The sequence below is a fragment of the Ceratotherium simum genome, chromosome 35 (assembly GCF_057802395.1).
Source record: "Ceratotherium simum simum isolate JZ-2026a chromosome 35, ASM5780239v1, whole genome shotgun sequence".
NCBI lineage: Eukaryota > Metazoa > Chordata > Mammalia > Perissodactyla > Rhinocerotidae > Ceratotherium > Ceratotherium simum.
The window spans coordinates 17,867,879-17,894,153 of record NC_141934.1 but is presented as its reverse complement, the minus strand read 5'-3'; the positions used below and the strand labels follow the sequence as shown (position 1 = coordinate 17,894,153).

Genomic DNA, 26,275 nt, shown 5'->3' with positions numbered 1-26,275 from the left:
CAGCCAGACCCCTCCCCTTGCTGTGTTTCACCAAGTCCTGGTGGCCCGTGTCAAAGCTACTTCCCCTTTTCTGCTTGGAGAGGTCTACAATTGTCACAGAGAACATTCTGTTTTACCCTCTTTAAAATGTCACCAAAACACACCGGGAGTAGTTCTTGATTACAAATATTTTCCAAGTCAGTGGTTTACCTACCTGGTGATAAACAGATGAATTGTCAGTTGAGAGGGCTACTCTAAATGTCACTCAGTTCCCTCTTGGCTCTGAAACTCCTGATTCTATGATATCGCATGACCACAAACGGGGATTCAGCAGAGAAGGGAGGAGGTGAGTATTGTTTGAGCATCTGTAATGTACCAGGCACTCGCACAGAAGTTATTTCATTTAATCACAACAGACAGGAAAAGCCCTATTTTACAGATGCAAAAACTGAGCCCCGAGAGGTTATGTAAGTTTCCCAAAACCCTGCAGTAAGCACACAGCAGAGCTGGGATTTGAAACTAGGTCTGATGGATGCTCGGCCCAGATCCTTCGCTTATTTAAATAGAGACAGGAAAACCTAGTCACGCCAAGCCAGAGGCTAAAGAGTACTTTATCCAACATCTTTTACTGAATGAGGCCAGTTTACAAAATTTCCAGGGTACAATTATCTAGGCAACTCTGACAGGGCTCGTGGCTCATCTCCTGTGAATCTGCAAGCAGAGAGAGTTCCTTTTACTGTCATCCTTTTTTTTTTTTTTTAAAGCCTTTAACACCTTCGGTTAAATAACGCGTTTGAAGTGTTTTGTCAACACGAACTTATTTAAGAGTCCTGTGTGATGAGCAGGGGAAGAATATTTTTAATATGGGGCCACGTGGAACATCCAGGTTGAGCTATTTTGCTTCTCTTTATCCAGGAGCGATATCGGGAGATTTAGGCAGATTCCCAGCCCCCAGTCCGGCAGCGATAACCAGGGCTGAGGGAAATGTCTGCCTTATTGCCACGAATTTGACCACCCTGGAATCCAGCTGCTGCACGGGTTCACACGGGCTGTGTGCATCGGGCTGTGGATTCGGTGGAACCGGGTTCAATTCTCTGCTTTGCTGGTTACAAGCTGTGCAACTTTGGAAATTTTGAATACTTAAGTTTTCTAATTCTCAGTTTATTCATCTCTAAAATAGGGTTAAAAATAATACCCAGTTCACGGAGTTGCTGCAGTGGTTAACGAGGCAGAACTCACAGCCCTTAGCTGTGTGGCTCCTGTGTAGCTATAGCCCTTACTACTCATTTGCTTATGGGCTGATCAGACAGAAACAGAATGGAAAATGCTAGAAAACAGTCAAGATTCCTCTAAGCCAGCATGGTCTAGTAGAACTTTCTGCAACGATGGAAACATTCTACATCTGCGCTGTCCAGTATTATAGCTGCTAGGCACACGTGGCAATTGAGTACTTGAAATTAGCTATTGTCACTGAGGAACTGAATGTTTAATTGTATTTGACTGTAATTAAATTTAAATAGCCATATGTGGCTGGTGGCTACAGTATTGGGCAGTGCTGTTCGAAGCCTTAATGTCTCTCAAGACTGGGAAATGGAGGGATACATGGCTTCTAGTTGAGAAAGGGGCGTCTTCCCTGGGGGTTAGGGGGGCACAGGTATGGATGTCTGTACTCAGACCCTTTCTGATCTGTCATGTCTTATTCACAGAACCCAGGAATTTGGGAATTCTCTGCTTCCCTTCTAGATTCCTACCTCCCATCATTCTCAGCCTTGACCTCCACTCTCCCGTCTTCCTGAAGAGCACACTGTGTCCACTCCGACATTTATACTTGCCCTCCCAGGAGGCCCTTTCATCTTCCCTCTGCTGGGAGCCAACTCCCACTCATCCTTCAAGGCCCACTTCCCAGCCCACCTCTCCCAGGGGTTAAATAAGGCCATGCAAGTAAAATGCCTAATACACAGTTGGCACTAACTAAACAAGAGCTATGTTTATCTTCACTGACGGCGAAGGAAACTGAAGCTCAGAGAGGTTAGGTAACTTGTCAAAGGTCACACCGCCAGCGAGCAGTGAGGAAAGCTTGAAAGTCAGGTGTCTCCTTCTCGCTGTTCTACTAGCTGAGAATCACTGAGAATAGGGCTTTTGGGGGCGGGGGAGCTATTTGGTGGGACCTCATACTTACAAAGAACCTCACATTTAGATATCGGAGAGTCCCTCCAAGCGAGGTAGAGATGTTGAATGTATTTATCTGTTAAATGCAATTTTGTTAACTCTGATGTATATTTCTTCATTTAAATAAATATCCCGGAGCCCACAGATGGAGACGGATGGGTCTGTTTTGACTTCTGAGAAGGTGGATGGTGACTCTCCTTTCCCAGCACTCCTAGGTCTTGGTCCCGCCCAGCTGCCTGGAGTGGTCTCAGTTTAGACCAGGGTTTCTCAATCTGGAACTATTGATATTTTAGGCCAGATTATTCTTTGTTGTGGGGGGGGGGCTATAGGATGTTTAGCAGCATCCCTGCTCTCTACCCATTAGATGCCAGTAACACCCCTCCACCCTGCCCCAGTGCCCCAGCTGTGACAACCAAAAATGTCTCCAGACACTGCCCAATGTCCCTTTGGGGAGGAAACAACATGGACTCCACCCTGTTGGGAAGTACTGGCTTAGACGTGGCTGAGGACCCCAATCTCATGCTCCCAGCACCTCCCATCCTTGCTCTGTGCCCACCCAAGACTCTACCGGGGTTTATTTACTAGTCCCTTGCTCCCAGATGGGATTAAGGAACCTGCCTTCACTAAGTGGTTCCCACCTCCACTCTGGTATCCTTACCCCTCTGGAAAGGCTATCTTCCCGTGGCCTTGGCATTCTAGGGGGACCAGTGTCCCCGGAGCCATTATGTGGTCACGTTTGGTGGTTCTCAAGCTTCAGGGTGCATCAGAGTCAACTGAGGGGCTTGTTAAAAATGCCTGAGCCCACCCTCTGGGGAGTCTGAAGTAGTGGGTGCAGGTGGGAACCCTGCAATCTGCATTGTCAAAGGCACCCCACACGGGGCATGGATACCCTTGAAGACCCATCTCCCTGGGAGAGCTCTGGGCCCGACTCTAGCAGTGAACAGCAAGGCTCTCTCCTGGTTAGGAATGTCACCGTCCCCCCAGCTCTCCTGCTGCCCCTCTGCTTTCCCCCTCAGACCAGGTCTGGAGCTCCACCTCCCACCTGGCGAGCATTTTCTATGCTTTCCAGCAAGGACTCAGCGAAAGCCCGTTTTCTTCCACTTCACTAGCTGGACGATCCTACTCAAGCCAAGAGTCTGTCTAGCATCTCAAATCTTCTGAGAACCTTTGCTGGATCCTTCCAACTGAGGCTTCGTGGGAGCCAGGGACCCCTGATCTCTCACAAAGCGGGGACGGGGGTCCTGGGCCTGACTCCACAGGAAGTTTGCACAGTGAGGGTGGGCCCCGCGCTGACCACTAGCCAGCCCCGAGGACCCAGGATGGGGAGCAGGTGGGCCAGGCCTGTGTGCAGGGCACAGCCTGTGGGTGGGGGCCGCCTGCTCAACCAGGCGGGGGGGCCACTGAGGAGCAGCTGCTCCTGGCAGGAAGCCCTGGCCGCTCTCTCAGCCGACACCACACTCTGACTCCCCTTCTCGCCCTCCGCGCACCAACAGCCTTTGGTGTCTGCCTCCACCTGGTCGTGGATGCTGGGAGCTGACTTCAAGCAGGAAGACTTGGGGGCTGTGGAAACCTGGTCTGGGGTCTCTACAGAGCTTTTCTCCTAGACTTCTCCTCCAGTTTTAACATGGAAATCGCTTGATTGCCACACGTTCACTTTTTCAGAAAACTCTGAATAAATACATAAAACTCATGGGAGAACTGGATGTGACCTTCAAGCTCCAGTGTGTGACCTCTGACCTTAAGGGATGTTGGAGCTCCTCCTCCTGGAGTGATGTTCTGGAGAGCTCCAAGGGAGCGGTAAACCTGGGTGTGGCTCAACAGGAGGTGAACTGGTCAGTTGCCTGCCCGCAATGAGCACGCCCACCACTGACCTTCAGGAGGAACCTGAATGGTTGTTCTGGAAGGAATCTTGGGGCTCATTTGGTCCACATGCCATTTTTACAGATGGGGAGACTAAGGCTCAGAGAGGTCAAGGGGCTTTTCTAAAATATGTAGGAAAGTGAGCGGCAAAGGGGAAGACTGGGAGCCAGGTCACTGACTCCAGGCCACTGAGACCTCATGGTGATGGTGATGGTGACGGGAACAGCTATTGGTCAGTGGAGGGCCTGGCCATGGTATTGCTCAGTGGGGCTTGCTGGATGAGTGTGGTAGGCTGAATGATGGCCCCAACGATATCAGGTCCTAATCTCTGGAACCCATATACGGTCCCATGAAAAAAGGGTCTTTGCAGGATGATTAAGTTAAGGATCTTGAAAATGGGGAGATTATTCTGGATTCTCTGGAGGGGCCCTAAGTACAATCACAAGTGTCCTCATAAGAAGAAAGCAGAGGGAGATGTGACTACAGAAGAGGAAGGCCACTGATGATTGATGCAAGATATGCACAGCTGGCTTTAAGATGGAGGAGGGGACACAAGCCAAGAAAGGCAAGGAACTCAGCTCTAGAAGACCGAAAAGGCAAGGAAACGGATTCCCCTCTAGAGTCTCCAGAAGGAACGCAGCCCTGCTGACACCTTGATTGGATTTTAGCCCAGTGAGATCCACTCCAGATTTAAGATCTCATGCCATTCAGAAGGCAGTGTTCTGATGCCGGCTTGTCAGTGCATGTCTGGGACTAGGTTTGTATAGGACTGGCAATCCAGAGTGGAGCTGAGCCAAACCATGTATAGCACCCATTCCTGGAAATAACTTTATGCCCCATCTCCCTTCCTTCCAGCTAGTTATGATCTCATAATACCTAAACAATATTTGGCACAGATTCCCGTTTTGGACGTTCACAAGGAATCTCATGTTCCTTTGATAATGCACTTTCTGATTCCAAGTTCCAAGTCGGTGTCGAGAAAGAAGTTTCTATAGGACTGGGAATCATACCTAGAGCCGAGCTAAACTGGGTATGACACCCATTCCTGGAAATAACTTTCTGCATGATCTCTCTCCCTTCCATCTCGTAAGGATCACACACCTAAACCAGGTTTAGAACATGATGCCATTTATGGCCTTTGAGAAGGAATCTCACATGCCTTTCAGAAGGCAGTGTTCTGATCCCGGCTTCTCAGGGCAGGTCTGGCAACACGTTTGTATAGGACTGGCAATCCAGAGTGGAGCTGACCCAAACCATGTATAGCACCCATTCCTGGAAATAACTTCATGCCCCATCTCCCTTCCTTCCAGCTAGTAAGGATCACATAATACCTAAACAAGTTTTGGCACAGATTCCCATTTTGGGCCTTCAGAAAGAATCACACCTTCCTTTGAGAAGGCAATTTCTGATTCCATCCTCCAGAACCGTAAGGGAATAGATGTGTGTCGTTTTAAGCCACCAAGTTTGTGGTCATTTGTTACAGCAGCCATGGGAAACTGATACGGTGAGTGGATGGTGGCAGGGGACAGTGATGGCATGGTGGTGGGAGGGTTGATGACTCTTGCCCACGTGTCTGACCTCACCCGCTACCAGTCTCCCCTACTCACTACACTCAAGCCCCACAGGCCTCCTTCCAGTTCTTTGAACATCCTAACCTCATTCCTGCCTCAGGGCCTTTGCTCCTGCTGTATCCTCCATCAGGAATGCCTTCCCTAGATTGCACATGGTTTGTACCTTCTGGCCTCCGTGTAAAAGTTGCCTCTTCAGGGAGGCCTTCTCTGATCTAATCTAATGTTCTACCCAACTGCAAGCCATGTTCCTTCAAATCACTGTTTTATTTCCTTCCCAGAGTGCAACACTATCCAAAATGATTGCATGTGTCTATTTGTTTGTTGTTCATTTCTAATCTATGATCTGATTTCAAATGGCAAAAGTTCATCAATGGATCCCCAGTTCTGAGGAGAGTATCTGGGGCAGAAGAGAAGCTCAATAAAGATTTGTTGAAGGAAAGATGGTGAGAAGACCCCTGGTTACACACAATTTGGGGTGGGTGGGTTTAGTCCATAGCTCTTCCTAGAATGGGGGCTGGGTGCCCACCTGACAAGATGGGCAGGGACACAGATGGAAAGAGGTGCAACACAAGAGTCACAACTACAAACAGGACCTCTCTGCCCTCCCCAGGGAAGGATGGATCGGGGTGCCACTCACGTCCAAACGGTCGAGGAGAGAATGAAGAGCTACGCTGAGATTCAGCGTGAGGAACGTTCATGGACTCAATGCCTTAGTGGAGAAGTGCCACCAGAGTGACTCAGAGCTATGAGGAACGTCAAGTGCAGATGGGGAGGAGACGGTCCAACGCAGACAGTCCCGGAAGCAATGCTGTCACTGGTCGCTCTGAGGTCAGTTCTCCATGGATGCTGTCTTTCGTAGACGGCACCTCAGGGCCTCAGTTTCCCTTTCAGACCGAGAAAACATTCCGATGTCTTCAGAAACCTGACGGCTAGTGGTCAAGGGCACTGTGGCCAACAGTGCAATCTACAAAGTCAGCAGAGGTCAAGAGCATGGGCTTGGGGTCAAGTTCTGGCTTCGTCACTTGCCAGCCGTGTGAGCTGGAACAAGTGACTGGACCTCTCTGAGCCTTAGTTTCCTTATCAGGAAAATGGGGTGCTATGAGGAGCAAATGAAGTCCTTGATGTAAAGCCCTCAGCGTGGGGCCAGGCCCACCTGGAGTGCTCAGCAGAGGTTGACTAGCATAATGATTTTAAAACTCCGGCTTGTCACAGAAGGAGGCCTCCTCCCCGCAACTAAGCTGACTCTCTAGGGTCCAAATTGACTTCTGTTCCACCAGCCACGTTCTCTGGTCTGGTTTCTCTTTAATTTTACACACTCGGAGTGACATTTCTAGGTAGAACCAGGACAGCACCCTGTGACCAGTGCTGTGTGACCCTGGGCAAGTTGCTTTACCTCTCCGAGCTTTGGTTCCCTCGTCCATAAAAGGAGGCTAAAACCACACATCCTACTTAGGGAGCCGAATTCATGCAAGCTCTGAGGAGGGGACTGTTGTGAAGGTAATCTAAGAAACCGAGTGCCCTGCGCATGCAGGAGCAGTTATCAGAGCGCAGGGCGAGGCGGACCGGCTGGTCCAGATGGATGCTTGGACTGGGGACCTTGGCCTCTTTAAAACCCTCCTTCAGGGCAGCAAGCTGAACAACCTGGATATCCTCTGAGACGCAGCCTTTTAAAGGCACCGCTCCCAAATGCAGAAGGTCCTGGAAGCTCCCAGATTTCTCTTCCTTACGCTCCCTCACACGCTGCCACCAGCTGCCAGGGCCACCTCTGCTTGGGATGAAGGGTGAGGCCATGTCCAGAGAAAACATCACTTCCCCTCACATAAGGGCCAGCATCCTGAACAACAGGACTAGGGATGCCTCACGAGGGAAAGGGGCGAGATGGAGCAGGAGAGTAAGTCTGCGTCCAACAGCAAAGGGGGACGGAAGGAAGCAAATGAGGCCAAGAGAACAGGAGAGTCAGGACCAGTGATGGCCCCAGCCTCTGCTTGGGCCCCAGAAGGTGGGGGTGACCTGGATGTGGGGCTCCCGGCCTGGGGGGCAGCTGGTCTCCTGGTCACCCATCCATCCAGCATCCAGGACCCCAGTTCTGACCCCCACCCCAAAATGCAGCCTGGATGGAGAGCCCCTGGGAGGATGAGTAATTTCCAGGCAGCCGCGCGCTTCAAGGGGCTTGCACCCTCCCGGACCTGCCAGTGTCAAGAATGACGCTGAAGAACATTCTGTCTCCGGGTTTCCATGTCCTGACTTGGGACACTGATTCTTAACGAGGCGCTTATTGCAGCCGCTAGGAGGCAGTGTGGCAATTTGTGGGGGCACGTTTGGTTGTTACGATGATGGCGAGAGTGCTCCTGGCATGACGCTGGGAGGGAGGCGGCCTCAGGGGTGGTGGAGATCCTGCTACGCCAGCGACAAACCCACACAAGGAAGAAGGGTCCTGACTGCCACACAGCCTCTGAATATCCACGTAGATAAAAAACAGACTCAAATTCCTGAGCCAAGGTCCCAACGCTGGCTTACGTACAGACATGGCTTTAAAACAGACTGACTTTTCCATGCATGCAACTATTGGGTAAATCAAAGACACACAGGACATCGTTTTATCAAGAGTCGTTCACCATTTCAGAAAGTCATATCACCAAGGCGACGCTGCTGGTGGCATCTGAGTTGCCAAAACAACACACCTGTGTCAATCTGCATTCGATGCTGTCGTGTCTGCAGCAATTCTACGCTTAGGTGCAAACATCCGACCATTTCAGCGGAGTCAGGCCTGAGCACTGATACATTAAATTATAGGTTCTGTTAGTATAAATTACGTTTATGCTCCGTCTCCTTTATTTCACAGTTAGGGCAGTATATTGATTAAAAAATGTACAGTGTGGGTAGGTTATATGATCCATGAATTAGCTTCTAGTTAGTAAAGGGTAAAATATTTTTAAAATATTTGTTAGAAATGGGGGGTTTTGAGCCCAGCACGGTGTGAGCCACTGAGCTAGAGGAACATGTGCTATTACTAAATATTACTCGTCCTTAGAACCACTCACCTTAGTGGGTTTCATGGAGCCCTGTACTCGCCCTGGGTCACTTTCTCCCAAACCTGACCCCCTCCGAAGCAGTATTTTCTGCTCCTTGTGGTCAGACAACCGCCCTGCGTGCAAGGCTGACATGGGGTCACTGGAGGGAGGGTCGTGATGGATGAAGGCAGGCTGAGAGCTCAGATGCAGCCTCTCAAGTTGGGAAAACAGGTCTGCCGGAGCAGGACCCCACGTCGGACTGGCCTGTCTCTCCTTCATTCTCGGGGAAACAGAGGCTGCTGACCTCAGATGGTGTTTGGAGAGGCCCCTCGGGGTCTGGCTGCCAAGAGGGCTCCCATTAAAGCCCTTCACGCTGGACGATCCCATCCAAGCCTGGTGTCCTGAACCTGGCCTCTGTGTCCCAGACTCTCGGCGGGGAGAGAGGGTGTTATTGGCTCCTCGGAGGGGAGGGCCCAGCTCCCAGTGATGGGAGGGACTTCTCCATATCACACACGGAGATTCAGACTCCTGGGCAGGTGGGGTGTGACTGTAGAGCCCCTGGGAATTCTGACGCTAACCAGCCCTCGCCCACCCCATGCCCAGCTGAGAATCAGAACCAAGTGTGTGGTACATTGGATACAGTCGGGGTTCAGCTGCCCGCAGGGAGGAGACTGCCCACACAAGGTGACAGAGCCCCGTTCAGGGCCTCACTGCTCCTCTTGGGAGAGGCGGTGTTAGGATGAGGGAGGCACGTATAGGACTGGGAGTGTCCAGGAGCCTTTGAGGAGGGCACTCCCAATGCCCCCTGGAAAACAAGACCAATGATGGGTGCTGGATTCTACAGCAGCTCTAGAATTTAAATCCACGGAATGAGACCCGAGGGGCCGCTGGCTGCCCAGCAGCTACGCTGAGACTAAACATGCCCCTGTGCTGCTGTAGGGACCCTGGGAGGTGGCAGTTCTCCTAAGGGCTGGGGTCTAGCCTGGGGGGCCTCCCGTGCTGGTTGTGGGTGAACTAGGTGCCAGACCTCTGCCAGCTGGAAGAACCCCGAGGCCTGATCCTGGCCCCCAGCTCTGGAAACGGATATCAGGGCAACAGGGACCCTGCCCATCTGCCCCACCAAGAGGGTCCCACCATGTCCTGTGCACTGGGGCCAAGACTCTCTGTCTGCCGACTCGTGGAGATGGGACCAAAGGCCCAAGTGGCCCTTGCTTCCCCTCTGCTCAGGGGCTTCCAATGGAGCCTCATCTTCCTGCCTGGGGGGCTCTTGGGTCTTGCTGGAATTGGCTTCGTTTTTGCCCGGGTGTGGGAAATTGGGAAAGCCTAGGATGCAATGGTGGCCGAGGTGGGCTGCCACGGACTGAGGGGCCCACCAAAGGGCAGTTTGGGGGCTGCCCCATCAGGAAGGAGGACCGGATCCCATGCGGTTCCCCAAACATGCCAGGTGCTCTTGCACTCCAGGACCTTGGCACCTGCCATTCCCTCTGCCTGGAACGCTCCTCTTCCACAAAGCTGCAAGGCTCCCTCTCTCCCTTCCCCTAGGGTCTTCCAACGTCGCCTTCCTAGTGAGACCCGCCCAGCCTCCCTATCTAAAATTCCACCCTGCCTAACATTGCCTACCCGATCCCCGCTCTGGGTATCTCCTCAGCACACATCACTCATGCTCTAAATGCTCAGGGGTCCTTGGGGAGAGGTTGGGAAATCTTGGCCTGGATTTCTGGGTGGCCCCAGACCTGGGCCTCCCTCTGTAGTCAGAGGTGGATAAGAAGGGTCTGCCTAGACCCTCCCTGGCAGCACAGGGGGCCGTAGGGTCAGTACTAGACCTAAGATGACAGTGGCAGGGGACAGAGAGAATCTTCTCTCTCTCTATCTCCTGATCCACTACGTCTCCGACCCCCTGGCCCAGCTGCTGAGTCCTCCCAAGAGAAGGAGCTAGAATCACCCACTATTCTGCCAGTTCTCCTCCCCCATAGAATCAGAAAATGCCAATCCGGCAAACACAGAGGGACTGGTACCCAGTTCTTCAAGTTCTAATCTCAGATCCCACATAATCTAATCAAGATCACTCTTTTGGGGAGCTGGGGCCAATCCTCTACTCTGAGTCCATCCCCCTCCTTTAGAATCTGCCTTGCCCTTGACCAGCTGTCACAGGGAGAGAGCTGGTTTAGGCTGCGCGTTGCCCAGCGCTCAGCTCTTCCTTTCTCCCTTCCCAGAGCCTTAGCGTCCACCCCACCCCCGAGTCTGCCATGCACACACGCCTCTCGCTCACCGGGTGACCTCAGGAAAGGCCCTTCCTCCCCGAACCTCAGTGTTGTCATCTGTGAAATGTGGATTGCAAAAATGTCCACCTGAGGGGTTGCTGGGGGATTAGATGGGAAAAAGATCGGAAGACATGACGTCAGCTGCCATGATGATTAGCTCTGGGATGCACGGCAAGAGGTACATTCTAGAAGCTATGCCCACTCCACTCTTGCAATTGCAATTTTAAGGGAAAGAGGCAAGGTGGTTCAGCGGCCGTGCCTGTGCACGCGTCTGGGACAGCTCAGGGTGGCTTCTGGGCTGTGAGACTGAGTCGCAGTATATGGTTATGCGCAACACACACACATACACACGCACAGACACACACATACCTGTGGAGCTTACCTGTCCACTTGGACTTCTGCATCTTTAGTCTCCACCTTGGCAGGTCCCCCGCCATTGATCCCTTTTCCCGCACCGGTGAGAAGGCTCAGCACAGGCTCTATCTCTTTGAGCAGTTCGTTGTTCTTCCCGCTGCCCTGGAGGGCGACCCCGACACTTTTCTTGGCAGGGTCCTGGCTCGAGGGCCTGGGAGCCAGGCCGTTGGTGTGGGAGAGCGGGCCAGCTTCCTGCCTATTGTCTTGGGCATGCTGCGGCCCATTGCCAGGACCTTGGGCTCTGTCGACTGCCAGTGGCTGCTCTTTGCTGGCCGACGGCTGGTGGGACAGATCAACAGCTGCAGTGGGGGGACCCAGGGGCCGTGTCACCCGGATGGTCTTGGGGGTCCCATCCCCAGTGAAGGTGGTCTCCAGGTGCGTGGTGAAGCCCTCGGGGCCCCTCAAAATGAGGACCACGTGGGTCTCGGAGGCAATGCCCCTGAGGACCTCCAGGGCGTTGTCATAGCTCAGGTCCACCAAGGGCTGGCCATTGACAGCAAGGATGATGTCTCCAGCCTGGATGAGGCCGCTCTGCTCCGCGGCACCGCCCCGAATCAGGTCGGAGATGATCACGGGGGGCTTGCTCACCCGCTCCTTCACCAGGAATCCCAGGCCCCCCACTTTGCGCTTGAAGAGGCGGACAGAAATGACGTTGGGTTGGATTTGCTGAACACTGAACATATGATTCTCCATGGTGCCTAGTGTCCAAAGGTCTGAAGACCTCAAAATATGTCAAGCCAAGATGATTTCACCAGAAGGAGCCAGGCTTCAGGCTGTGCGGAGAGAAGGAGCTGGGGGGCTGGCGCTGCAGGGGCTGCAGAAAGTCTCGAGAGCGAGCTGCTCTTGGGCTTTGGTCTTCTCTGTCTTTGACGTCAACTTGGCGTCATCCACTCATTGCTGTTCGGTCGTCGGTGGCATGATTTCATGCGTCTGCCTCCCTCCCTGTTCTCTAAGGAAGCGATGGTTGATCAGGCAGATGTCAGGAGAAGCAGTGGGACGTGTCCCTAAGCAACAGGCCAGGCAGACTGGGGAGGAGAAGTGTCTGGTGGATGTGTCTAGATGTGTCTAGGGGTGACACATGCTAGTGTGGACTCTTCTCTGGGCATTGCCAGCCCGTTAGACTCAGATCTGATGCGAGGCTTCCTGAGCTGAAGAGAAGGAACAGGGAGGGGATGAAGAGAATTAAAAAAGAGACATTGTGTGGAGTGCCCAACACCACCTTCAAAACTAAGATGGAAAACGTAGCCAACTGAGAAGTGTAGCCATAAGATGCTCTGGAGTTTTGAAGCCAACCTAGAAACAAAATCCTTCTTCCTCAATGGGGACACCTTCCCAGTTAGCTGCAAATTGCCTGGTTTCATCTCCATAATCAAAGCCCTCCAAGACCAAGGGTCTCTCTGGGGAAACCACTGACAGCCCCAGAAATCAGATGGCAAGAACCCTAAGACCTGTCTCATCTCTTTTCCACTGCAAGAAGTCCCCACTCCAACTTGTCATGTGACCTTTGGCTCTCTGTGTTTCACAAACATTTTCCATTCACAGATCAGGAGCTCAGCTGCCACAGATCTTTGGCTTTCTATTTTGGCCACTCCCAAAGCCCTCACAACAAACCCACTGGAAAGGAAATGATGTCACTTTCCACGGAACCACTGATGGGTGATGTCAATGGCCTTTATGACCATTTTTGTGATTTGACTTGTTCTAGGTTCAAAAGGACAGACCTGGCCACATTACAAACCATCATAAACCAAATTTGTTATAATAATTACTAAAGACATGGGTCCACACAAAATGTTGGAGAACATTTGTACTCTACAGATCGTCTGAAACCCTAATGGAGAAACATGAGGAAGAGCGGACTATGTGCCCCCAGCGTAAGCGCATAGCAGGAGCTCAATGAGTATTTATCGAATGAAGAAGAAAAATCCCCAAAGACTAAACATAGCAGACACTTACTGAGCACGTAACGCTCTTCATGTATATTTTTTTCTCCTTTGATCCACACAGTAATAGACAAGAAGACTGACCCTTGGGAAAGTTCAGTGACTTACCCAAGGTCACATAGAGAATGATGGTAGATGGAGGATTTGAACTCAGGTTGGCCCCGCTCTTGAGCCTCAGCGTTTTTTTGTGTGTGTGTGAGGAAGACAGGCCCCGAGCTAACATCTGTTGCCAGTCTTCCTCTTTCTGCTTGAGGAAGGTTGTCCCTGAGCTAACATCTGTGCCCATCTTCCTCTATTTTGTATGTGGGATGCCGCCTCAGCATGGCTTGATGAGCGATGTGTAGGTCCATGCCCAGGATCCGAACCCACGAACCCGGGCTGCCAAAACAGAGCACGTGAACTTAACCACTATGCCACTGGGCCGGCCCCTTGAGCCTGAGCTTTTAAACTTACACTCTAGTTTTTAAAAATTTATATTCTAGTTATTGTCACAGCTCCCACTGGCTCCCCCAGGCTCTGGGAAATGGCGTATGGCTGGGGTACCAATGGCCCACAGGAGACCCAAGTGGAGATGCTGTGGCCCAGGTGAGGTGTGTGCACCTTCTGTATCTGGGCTGGGGCAGGTGATCTGCGGGTTGTGGGTGGAGTGGGGGCAGGTGTGGGACAGCAGAGAACCCCTCCCTCTCTTTCCCTACCCCCAGCTAAGTTCCAGTTCCATCTCTGCCCCAGCACCCTTTCCTACCAGCATCCTCACCACACTCAGTGCAAGGAGGGAGCCCCCATCTGTCACTGCTAGCAAAGTGACACTCACTCCTTCGCTTCCCTTTTAGTGAATTCCCGGGGTCACCCCAGGGCTGAGGCAGCTGACAAGTTCCTGCTGCCTCTGAGCGCAGGAGGTGGGTGCAGACATTCCCCCTGAGAAGGAGGTGCCACCTGCTGGATCCCCTCAAGGCGGGGTGGTTAGCAAGTTCAGCCTCCCCCTTTGGCGGCTTGCATTACGTAACTCCGCCAGCCCCTCTGTGTGGGTGAGGGAATAATGAATACCCGGGCCCAGCCCAGGCTGTGTTCTCCATCTGGCGTCGCTGTGTGTGTGTGTTTCTCTCTGTGTATTCATGCATCGCCCTCGTGCTGTGTCATTTCTCTGCTGCGTGTGTGAGTGTGTGCGGCCCGTGTGTCGACCGGCTAAGTGTCATTCAGCACCTTGTTGCTGTGGTCCTGGTTTGCAGAGAAAACCATCCAGAACCACTGTGTCCTTCCTCACTGGGGAAATTGGTCCACCTCCCTATCTTGCCTCCTTAACTGTCCTCGAACCCTGTGTCTTCCGGGTACCAAACCCAGGATGCTCATTGTTAAGTTGGAGGCAGAGACAGCTGGGACCTCCAGTTCGCTCTCGAGGGTCCAAGTCTGGCACTGGGCTCCATTCTTTAATTAAAGACGAGACCTGAGGGTGAGCTCTTGGAGGGCGAGGCCCGCCAGCTCACTTCTTCCAAACGCTGGCTTGGGCCAGGCCTCATCCAAGGACAGAGGCTAGACTTGGCTTAAGAAAAAAGGAAAAAAGAAATAAAGCAATCCAGAAACCTCCTCAGCCACTCTCAGCTGTTCCTCTCTCCTTCTCAGCTGCTTTCTAAATCAGAGATGGCTGTTGGCTGGTGCTTGGGGAATTGGGGTTCTGTTTCTCAGACTTTGGCCTTAGAAAGGCAACTTGATCTTTGGAAGGAATTGGAAAGAGGCTGGGCTTGGGAGACGCTGGGATATTCAGTGTCTGCCGAGAGGGAGGGAGGGAGAGAGGCGGGGAGGGAGGGGGGGAGAGAGAGAGAGAAAACAGTTCTGTGTTGAAGTAAGTGGACTCTGAGCATCGCCAGGGTCAATCATAAACCTAATAACAACCCCACAACACCAAGCCTCCCTCCTTTTCCCTCCCAAAGCACATCCTCATCTACTGCTGTATTTTTATCCTCATCCTGACCAGGGTCAGGTTCAATGATCCCCATTTTACAGATGAATCAATTAAGCTGCCATATAAGCTGGAGATGCACTTGTCCCAGCTTGTGAATGTCCAGCATCCAGGAGCTCCCTCAGTCCTGGGCCAACCAGGCCGCCGGCCACTCTTCTGCCCCAAGGAAGACTTTTAAAGCCCTTTCTGGCTCTACCTTTGCATTTCTGGGTGAGTTCTTTATTTTCTCTGAACCTCAGTTTCCTTATCTATAAATGGTGTCGCTAAGGAATGACTGCCTCCTTGGGGGACCGGGAGGAGTAAATCAAACAGTGGATGCAGAGTACTCAGCAATGTCACAGAGTGAATGTTCAGAAGAAACGGCTTCCTGTTATTGTCATATAATATCTAATGATTCGGGCTTCCTGGCTTTTAATTCAGTGCACTTTCTACTCCGTCACAGTCTCGCCAAAGGTACTTCATGCGCCACCCAGAAGGGGGCCCTTTGCTTGAAATCACATCAAAGAATCTCGAGTGGTCACAGTATCGGGCATTGAATACAGGGAGACGGTGTGGGTAGCATATCCTGCCAACCCAGCCTCTGCCCTCTGGAGCTGCGATTTTAAACAAATCACGTGCGCACTCCGGAGTACATGCCATGGAAACGACACTTGGACCCGGGCCTCATTCAAGTAGTTCAGTGGTTTTGGGTGTATTTATTTCATTTACCTGGCTGTGAGGAAATCAGTGGCTGACTTTCGGGGACGACTGCCAGTGAGAAGGAAGGAGGCAAAATAGGCCAGCGTCTCCTACTACCATCTCACTGTGTGACCTTGGGCAAGCCACTCCCCATCCTGGGCAGCGTTTCTGCAGCTAGAGGAATGGTAACAGCAGAATTTTTGAATGATTGAGAGTTTGCTGTGTGCTAAGGGTGGCGCCAAGCCCTCTGCATGGACGTCTTATTTAATCCTGACAGCGACTGTGTAGGGTCAGTGCTGTTTTTATCCCCACCTGACAGACGGACGAGGTGACTGCGGTTCAGAGAAGTAAACCGAGGAGGTTGCCCTGGGTCTCAGTGAGTGGACTCTGAGCATCGCCAGGGTCAATCTTACTCCTAACAACAATCCCACAACACCACACCTCCCTCCTTGTCCTCCCCAAAGCACATCCTCATCTACTGCCGTATTTCTCATCCTCACCCTGACCAAGGTCACATTCGACCGTTCCTATTTTGCAGATGGGGAAATTAAGCTGCAATAGAGAGACCTCTTGTCCTGGCTTGTCCATGGCTTTCTACTTTTAGCAGTGAAAGTCGGAGGGGTTAAGATAAAGTTAGGATGAAGAGGAGCCATTGAGAACACCTAGTCCAGCTCCCCTGCTCAAAAATGAGGAAAACAGAGGTCTGGAGAAGCGAGGGGTTCATTCACCATGAAACAGCGACAGCTGGGGAGTCTAGAGCTGGGCTGTCCCATAGGACATGTGGCCACTGAACTGCTGAACTGGGGATGGTTCCACTGAGATGTGCTATAAGAGTAAAACACACCTTGGGTCTCAAAGACTCGCATGAATAAAAGAACGTGAAATATCGCAATAATTTTCCAATACTGATTACATGTTGAAATGATAATATTTTGGATACATTGGGTTAAGCACCATTGTCAGGAAAATTAATTTCACCTGTTGCTTTTCACTCTTTTTAATGCGACTGCTATGAAGTTAAAAATCATACATGGGGCTCACATTACATAGCCATTGGGCAGTGCAGGTCTAGAGTCTGATCCTTCTGGACCAGAGCTCCTCCTCGTATCCCCCTGTCCTCAGGCCCCCTCAAGAATCTACTGATAACTCAGCCAGACAGAAGACACTTCTTCTTTCTAAAGAAGCTAGAAAAATGACACAGAAGTTTAGCAAACATCTCGCCACCTTTTGAGGTTGGCCACTGGAAGTAGACCTGAGAGGGTTAAGAGGGAGGAGAGAGAACGTCCACCTAGAACCACGTGAAGAGAGAGGTACTATAAAGGGGTCACCTGGACTAGTCCAGGATCCAACATCCTGCCATCCAATGTCATTTGAAATCTAACCCATCTGTACAAAGAATGTTTCATTAAAAAGAACGAGGCAGATCTCTATTTACAGTAGGAAATGAGCTCCAAGATATACCATTAGGTGTAAAAAAGAATGGTGCAAATGCGTAAATTCTGCACACATAAATGCAGAGAATATTCTGGAAGGAACAGGTATCAATGGTTGCATCTTATGAGGAATAGTGGAAGTCAGAAGTAGGAGGGAGACATACTTGGCACTCGAATACCTTTATTTCTATTTGAATGTCATTTAAATTTTTTAAATCACATGTGTATTACCTTTTAAATGAACAATATTAAAGAAGACTGTGAACTCCTGGGTGTTTTCAGTTCACACACCCAAAAAATCTCTGATGGAGTTACAGCCCTGTTTCCCATCTCCTTCCCATCTCATTTAAAAACAAATTCCAAGTCCTCCATGTCTTAAAAACAAAACAAAATACCGCCACCCCCAACATAAACAAAAGACCGAAACCACAACCCAACTGTGCTCTTCAAAAAAACCAGCAAAACAACCAACTTCCTTCATCTCCTGAACTGCTAATTTGCAGTCTTTCCCCAGAGAGAACACCACCCAGGAATCAAGCTGACGTGCTTTCTCCCACGCTGGCAAGTCACAGCTACAAACCCGCCAACCTCTGCAAATCAGAAGGGTGAGTTGGCGTGGTGTGTCTTGGGGATCCCAGAGGCACGGGCACCTTGGTCCCATGGGGTCTCCCCAGCCACCTAATTCCCCCAGTTTCATGGCTACAGCTAGCCGGTGAGGACTTGGATCTTCCCAGATCCAATGCCCACACCTCAGGGCAGGAATGAGCATCGTTTAGAGTCAGGAGCACGAGGATTAAGGATTGTCTGAAGTTTAATAGTATATCCTGGCCTGAGGCCTTGGGAAACCCACGCTCTCTTACATCCTTGCTTCCTACAACCTCTTTGAATGGCAGTTTGACAATATCTACACCCAAATTTAAAATATACAGATCTTTGGCCTGGCGATTCAATTTTTGGGACTTTCTCCTGCAGATAAACTGGAAGGAGCATCCTTAAACACACACACACACACACACACACACACACACACACTCTTCCTTGCAGGGTTGTTCAGAATATCAAGAGATTGGGAAATTCTGGTATCCATCAGTAGGGGATTATTACATAACCTATGGCACATCCATTCGATAGAATCCTGTACGGGCATTAAATAAGTGGGATTGGATCTAAAAGGACTGATGGGGAACGATCTTAAACTTAAGAAGCAAGAGGGAGAACACTGTATATAAATCTATTTATATATCCATCCTATGTATTCATCCATACTTCCATATAAGCTTGGAGATGCACTGAATACCTCTGGAAAAACACCCAAGATATTGCTACCAGTGGTTGCTTCTGGGAAAGAAGACTGGGAGGCTAGGGGTAGGGTGGGAGGAAAGCTTACTTTTTATTGTATATTCTTTTGTATTATTTATTTATTTTTACTATGTTTTTGTATCATCTTTAAAAAAAAAGAGCAAGTTCTTTGAAGTCAGAGTATCTTGGATTTGAACCCTAGCTCCTTTACTTGGCTTTGTGATGGTGGGCAAGCTACTTAACTTCTCTGAGTCACAGTTTCTGCATCTATAAAATGGGGATGATAATAGCATCTATTGAGGGTGTCTGTGAGGATGGAATTAGATAATAGTTAATAACTTCTGAGTTCTTACACTGTGCCATATACTATGGTCAGTGCCCCATAAATGGATCCTTTTCCCACTACTATTGCTAATAATCATCATGCAAGCATCCATCCCTCTAGTGGGGGTCTGTGGTGCCAAATGGACAAGTGTCGCTTAAATGCTTTGGGCTGAAGGACCAGGTAAATGCTGTGGACACACAGATTGGTCCTGCTTTCCAGTGGAGTGGGCGCTGTCACCGGCTCCTCCTCGGAACACCAAAAGAGCAAGATTTGGTGTATTGGGACGTGGAACTCAAGAGAGGCAGCCAGAACTCAGGCTCTGGAACCTGGTGGTGAGTCAACATCACTGGGGCAGGGTGGGGGTGTCATTGGTCCAGTCCATCCTCAGGAGAGAGCTACAGGGCTGTCGTCCCCATGTTGGAATAGGTCTGGGGAATTACGGAGCCTTCATTTCATGTTCATTTTGTAAACCTTGTTTTTATGAGCTAGTTCAGCCGGGTGTAGAGTACTATATCCATCATGTAGACAGAAAATTCCACAGTTTGGGGCTAAGGTTCTTAAATTCCTTCCCTCCATGGATCCTTCAGTGGCACAAAAAGCCTCACAAATGTACCTCTCCCCCCATGCTTGCCACACATGCTCCATCCCTGGAAGTGTCATGTAGTGGTCAAAGGCATGGGCCTTGGAGCCAGAAGGACAAGGGTTTGTGACCCATCTCTACTACCTATTAGCCTCAGATTTCTCGTCTGTAAAATGGGAACAATGATGGTGTCTAACATGAAGTTAATTATATGGGATAATTCAGTGGGCAAACATTTAATGTGATAATCCATGTAAAGTGTGTGGCACTGTTAACTATTATTTTTAGAGTCTCTCTTAGATTACACCTCCAGGAAAATAAACTATTTCAGACCAGATATATAAACAAAATCATGGACAAGAGGATGGCCTCATTACTATAAAAAAGAAACATATTATCCGTGGTCTCTGCAATGTTTCTTAAGAATCATTAAAAAAAGATGGCACATACTTTTTACTGCCAATAAATCATCTCCTCCTTTACTTTCTTTTTCTCTTCTCCTTCTTTTCTCTTCTTCCCTTCCTCTCTTCCTTCCTTTTCATTCATTCACGTCATCCATTCATTCATTAACTCTTACATAGTTCCCGCCATGGTCACCAAGGAGCTGAGCACGGGGAATGCAGGGATGGAGGAGACAGACAGCATCCCTGTCCTCAGAGCTCACAACTCGGTGGTGGAGGGGTTGTGGGGGAGAGAGATACTAGCGGGAAGTATAGTGAGTAGAACAAAGTAGAAATACAGGGTGCTAACAGGAGCATGACAGGACACCCAACATAGTCTGGGTGATGGTGGTCAGGGAAGGCTTCCTGGAGGAAGAGTCAGGATACAGAGTTGGCCATATGAAGGAGTGGACTGAGGGGTGGAGGAGAGAAGGCACTAGAAGCACATGAGAAGGCACTGAGGTACACCGGACAAAGTTCACTGTGGCAGAAGAGGAAAGCCAATATCTTATAAAGCCAGAGAAGCCTTCAGGAGCTGAATCATGCAGGTCTCTTGAGAGCCAAGTTAAAGATTTTGGACTTTATTCTTAGAGCAATAACAAGCACTGGAGGGTTTTGAGAAGAGAAGTTCCGTGGTTAGATTGAGATTTTATAAGGATCACTCTCGTTGCTGGGTGGAAAATGGGTGGGAGAAGCAAGGCTGGCTATGCGGAGCCCAGGTAGGAGATGAGAGATGCAGGCCAGAGATGAGAGATGATGGTGGTTAGGATTAGGGTAGTGAAAGGGAGGAAGGAGGGAAGTGGGGAGATTTAAGAGACATTCAGGAGACTGATTACAACAAGATTTCATGACTGATTGGATGGAGGGGGTAACAGGGAGGGGTCCATGGTGACTTCCCAGCTTCTGGATTCCACAAGCAGATGGAACGTGATGCCATTTCTTGGGAGAGGGAACATTGCGGGGGTGGGGTAAAAAATGGGTGAAAGAAAGGACAAGAATGAATAAAACCCATTTGATAGAATTGCCCTTCCTGAGTAGTAATAAATAATTTAACTGCGGTCTAGTCTATTGAAAGAGTCAACCTTTCCTGCTGTCATTATTTCCACAATCTGAGAACTCAGGGGGATTACAGAAAATAGACTTGATTTGGCTCATTCCCCAGCTGTGCCATTTACTGGTCATTTGATCTTGGACAAGTCATTTAACATTTTGAATCTGAATGTCTTTTTGTGAAATTGAAAAGGTAATAACAACTACTTCTCAAGGTTTTTGTGAAGACTACATAAGACGGACGCTGTAGAGAGCACTTTGTAAACTGTAAAGGGCAATGTTGAGTCATTATTTTTAGGAGGACATCAAGAACAGTATCCTCTAAATTGCAGCTCAGTGTTAACCTGAGACTCAATCAGGTTTCTCCCTTGATGCCTGGCATCCTTGGGTGCCCCTGGTACAGGGAAGCTGTGTCAAGAGGACCCAGCTCATGGAAGGAAAAAGAAGTAAGAATGATTATTATAAGGGAGCAGTGATAATATCTGCTCCCTTAACTTGAAAGTTCCGTATAAATAGATCACAGCATCCACCTAGGCCTGAATCAGTTACAAATGAATTTCAGCAAAAGGAGAACACATTAAAAAACTACAATGGCAGGAATAGCTCCACATATGTCAGATACGTCAGCAATAACAATAAATGTAAATGGGTTAAACTCCAGTAAAAGATCAAGACTCTCAGATTGCTAAATGCATTTGCAGTTGCCCTATATTAGCACGGATGTGGGGACAAGGACCAAGGACAGGAGGGAAAATAGCTCACCAGGGCAGGTATGTGTCTGGCGTACATTTGCTGGTCACTTGACTCTAAGGCAGCATAGGTCTGCCTTGATTCGAAAGATATAATTGACTCTCTTCTTAGAATATGTTAGCACATAGTAAGCACAAAATAAATATTTACTGAATGGATGATCAGCTATCCACAGAAATATCTTTTATTGAAATTTTATTAATTAGATTGAAATATATGAAATTAGCAGTTTTGCAAATGATCAAATTCACCAGTGTCATATAGTTCAACCTAATATTTTGAACATTTTTATATGGAAGCACTTTATTGAATTACCTAATTTCACTCTTGCAACAACCATATGAAAGACATGATACTATTATTCCCATTTTATAGATGCTGAAACTGAGGCTCAAAGGTGTTAATTAAGTCACAGAAGTCTATCCAGCTAGTGTCAATGATGGGGTGTCAAACCAAGTTTGTCTGAACTCAAAGTCTTTGTTCTTTTTATATATTAATATTTTTACTTACTAAACTGTTTCATTAGCTCCAATAATTTTCAGTTTCAGATTTTCTAAGCAGATAATCATGCCACCTACAAATAATGACACTTCAAAGTCTTTGTTTTTATCACCTTCCAAAAACTACTGTGTATTTTTATTTCAGTTGACCTGATCACCACCTATGATTAGTAATTGGAAGTTGAAAGAGACTCTAGAGATTTTCTATTCCAATGGTTCATAACATGGAGTATATGGGCCCCATACAGGGCTCAGGGAACCTCGAAAATCCTGGAATTATGTGCACAACTTTTGTGACTACATGCATATGTATATTTATATGGGGAGAGGGTCCATAGCATTAATATGACTTTCTAAGCATTCTATCACCCAATAAGCAATAAGAATGGAAGTCTCTGAATTAAACCTGCATTTTACAGATGAGGAGTTTGAGGCTCATAGATGGGGAAGGACTTGCCTAAGGTTCTTAGAGACAGAGTCAGAACCAGGATTCACATTTCTTGCATGATTTCTTCTCAAACTCAGGTTACATGCTCATTTTCCTTGCCTCCCCCATGAAATTGAGAAATTTACTCACAGTCCCATATTCAACAGTAATGCTCATCACAGATGTGAGCTGCAGCCTTCTTGGTAGATGCCCTTTCTATCTAGTTACACTGTTCTTGGCTATGCAAAAGCAGCCCAAACAGCCAAGCATCTCCTCCGCCCCCTCCCTCCTGGTGAGCCACCTCCAACTATTATTTGCCTCTCCAGGATTGATAACAGGGGGTCTGAGGATACCATGACAGGTGGGGGTAAGGGTCAAACTGTCACAAAGTTGTGCACACAATTCCAGGATTTGCACGTATCCTGGAGCCCTGTAGCGGTCCACAGACCCCCATACTAGTTGCTTGTCCAGGTAAATATTTAGAAGATCAATTTCATAATTAGGATAAAAGGCTAATTATACTTATTTAGAGTTGGTTAAGGGAGCTATACATGATAATATAGTTTTTAAAATAAAAAATAAAATTAAAATAAGGACCATAGTCTCAGAGACCCCTGCTACAACTCCTTCATTTACTTGGCTTTTATCAAGTAACTACTGTGTTCCAAAAATGGATCATCCTAATGAACTAAGAGATCATACACTCCTTGGAGACAGAGATCATGGTTCCCTGGTGTGCTGTTGCACCCTCAGTGCACAGCAAGGTGCTTGGCACATCGTAGGTACTCAATAAATCAGGGTCTCCATCTCCAAGTCTACAGCTATTGAATGAAGTAGCCCAGGTGGGAGGTGAGAGGGAGCGGTGGAGACTGCAGAGAGCTGGAGAGCCCATGCTATGTCCAGAGGGCCGTTCCAGCTGGTGGTTGCCATACAGGAAGGCAGGGCTGGTATCAGTTCACCTCCTGCCAAGCAGCTGCAGGGAAGTGATAACGTGGCCCATGACAAATGAAAGAACAAATAAATGAGACTTCGCATACTTGGATTCAGGAAAAGAACCAAAGGTGGGGTCTCAACGGAGTTTGTAAAATCGCCAATGATGGACATGGTCTAATAGCTTGCTACACAAAATACGGTCCACGGACCAGCAGCATCTGCATCACCTGAGAGCTGATTAGAAATGCAGAGTCTCAGGCCCCACCCCAGACCTCTGCATTTTAAGAAGACCCCCAAGTGATTGGTGTGCACATTATAGCTTGAGAAACGCTGATCCAGCTTGCTTCTAAAAGCCTGTGTTACTTTTTTGGAGTCCCACAACGCTTCAAGCAGAACACTTAAGTCTAGGGAGTGTGATAATATTACGTTGAACTGTCTAAAATTGCAGACATTCAACTATTTTGTGACCTACAAAAATGGCAATTTCAAGTGAAATTTCACTTTCAACCCAAACTATAAGCTGTTCTGCACAAAAGTGCTTCACACCCAGGATAGTGCTTGGTTCGAAAAGGCTCTGGTCAGATTCCACAAACAACAGCCCATAGGCACACAGATGAATTTCATTTGGTTAACACAGTTAAAGAAAAATTTTTTTTTTCAAATTGGTTACCACCATTTAAACAGTGGAACTTTCAAATGAAATACAAATTTCTGGCTTTCTTGGAACATTGGAAGGTGCGTTCACCCTAAATGTCAGCAAATAGCTGGGGTGGGTGGTGGTGCCCCTTTCAGAGAGAACATGAACTCTCCAGTGCCCCCTGGCCCCCAGGTAGCCCCCTTCACTCATTTGTTTCTTGCCGGATCCTGTAGGTATTTAACTGACTGTGGGACCCCTGCTGCGTACAGGGAAACAAGGAAGGTCACCTTTAGAAGCTGCTCAATGAAGGGACGGATGTGCTCAGTGATTTGGGTCCTGTCATAGGTGCCCCCAGTTGATCCAGGTCCCCACCTTCCTGAGAGCTCTCTGCATCTGTCCCAGCTTGTGCCCAGTGGCTAATGCTCACCTGCCCTCATCCCAACAAGAGCTGAATGGAGTCCAGCCTCTTTTCTCCCTTTGTACAAACACACAGTCCCAGGTCCCATATGTTTTCCTTAGTGACTTCACCTGGGGTTACCTGAGCTGGCTGGGTCTTTATCTCCTGCTGTACCAGTGCACCTGGCAAGCCCCTAGAAGACACCCCTTCCTCAGCACTGAGTGACACATTCCCACCCGATTCAGCCTTACCGTAGAGAGTTCTGCAAATTTCCCCCTGAAATAAAATCACAGAAAAAGGAGAAAGATGTCACCGTGAGCAGCATCTAAACTGATGTCACAGAGGTGGGAAGGAAGGCTTGCAGGGGATGTCATGGTTAAGATTTAGGTCCTGGGTTCAAATCCTGACTCGGCTATTTACTGACTGTGTGGCTTTGGGCAAGACATTTAGCATCTCTGTGCCTCTGTTTCCTTATCTGCAAAGTGGCAAATAATAATGGTATCTACTTTGCAGGGCTCTTGTGAGGATTACGTGAAATAATGTCACGTTTCCCAAACTGTTTTACCACCTTCACAACTTTGTGCCACACCTGTGTCTCACCTCTGCAATTATTTATTTACTATTTTTCCTTAAAGCTGACTCACTTTTTATCTTATGTGCTTACTATAACCTCATCTCAAATAATAATATCCATGAAATCAAGGTATGAAGGTACCAGCCACATTTTTCTATCATCTATCAAAACAAATATTTAATGAGTAAATTTTTAAAAAATGGCTACCATCTCACTTCAATCATGAGAAAACATTAGACGAACTCAAATTGAGGGTCATTCTACCAAGTAATGGTCGAGTAATCTTCAAAAGTGTCTTGCGTGAGAGGCAAGAAGAGACTCACAGACTGTCACAGATCAGCAGAGACTAAGGAGAAATAAGCACTAAAAGTGGTGTGGGATCCTAGGTAAGATCCTGGAACAGAAAAATGTCACTAGTGGAAAAAGTGACTAAATTCAAATAAGGCCTGTAGTTTAGTTAATATTATGCCATTGTCAATTTCCTGTTCTTGACAATTGTACTATGGCTATGTATGATGTTAATATTAGGGGATGCTGGATAGGGGTGTAAGGAAACTCACTGCATTATTTTGCAACTTTTCGGTAAATCTAAAATTACTTCAAAATAAAAAGCTTAAAAAAATGGGTACCAATTAAGCAGTTTCTCTTTTGCCCCTTCATTTCAGCACCTGGCAACCACTAATCTTTTTTGTCTCTATGGATTTGCCTGTTCTGGGCATTTCATATAAATGGAATCCTACAATATGTGACCTTTTTTGTCTGGCTTCTTCCACTTAGCACAACGTTTTCAAGGTTCATCCATGTTGTAGCATGTGTCAGTACTTCATTCCTTTATATGGCTGAATAATATTCCACTGTATGGATGGACCACATTTTGTTTATCCATTTACCTGCTGATGGACATTTGGGTTGCTTCCACCTTTGACTCTTGTGAGTAGTGCTGCTATGAACATTCCTGTACAAGTTTTTGTTTGAACACTTGTTTTCAATTCTTACTGGGTATGGGGTTTCCTGTTGGGGTGATGAAAATGTTTTGGAACTAGATAGAGGTGATGGTTGTAAAATACTGCGGATGTACTAAGTGCCACTA

The 26,275-nt window shown here is 48.4% G+C and overlaps 1 protein-coding gene across 1 annotated transcript in view; it reads right to left on the bottom strand.

The window, feature by feature from the left end:
• NOS1 (nitric oxide synthase 1) overlaps positions 1 to 26,275 on the bottom strand; it is a 111,934-nt gene that overhangs the window by 75,549 nt on the left and 10,110 nt on the right. Inside the window, exon 2 of the mRNA XM_014787077.2 lies at positions 11,234 to 12,413. Coding sequence (XP_014642563.1) covers positions 11,234 to 11,958 — 725 coding nt within the window. The 5' untranslated portion in view covers positions 11,959 to 12,413. The remainder of the gene's footprint in view (positions 1 to 11,233; positions 12,414 to 26,275) is intronic.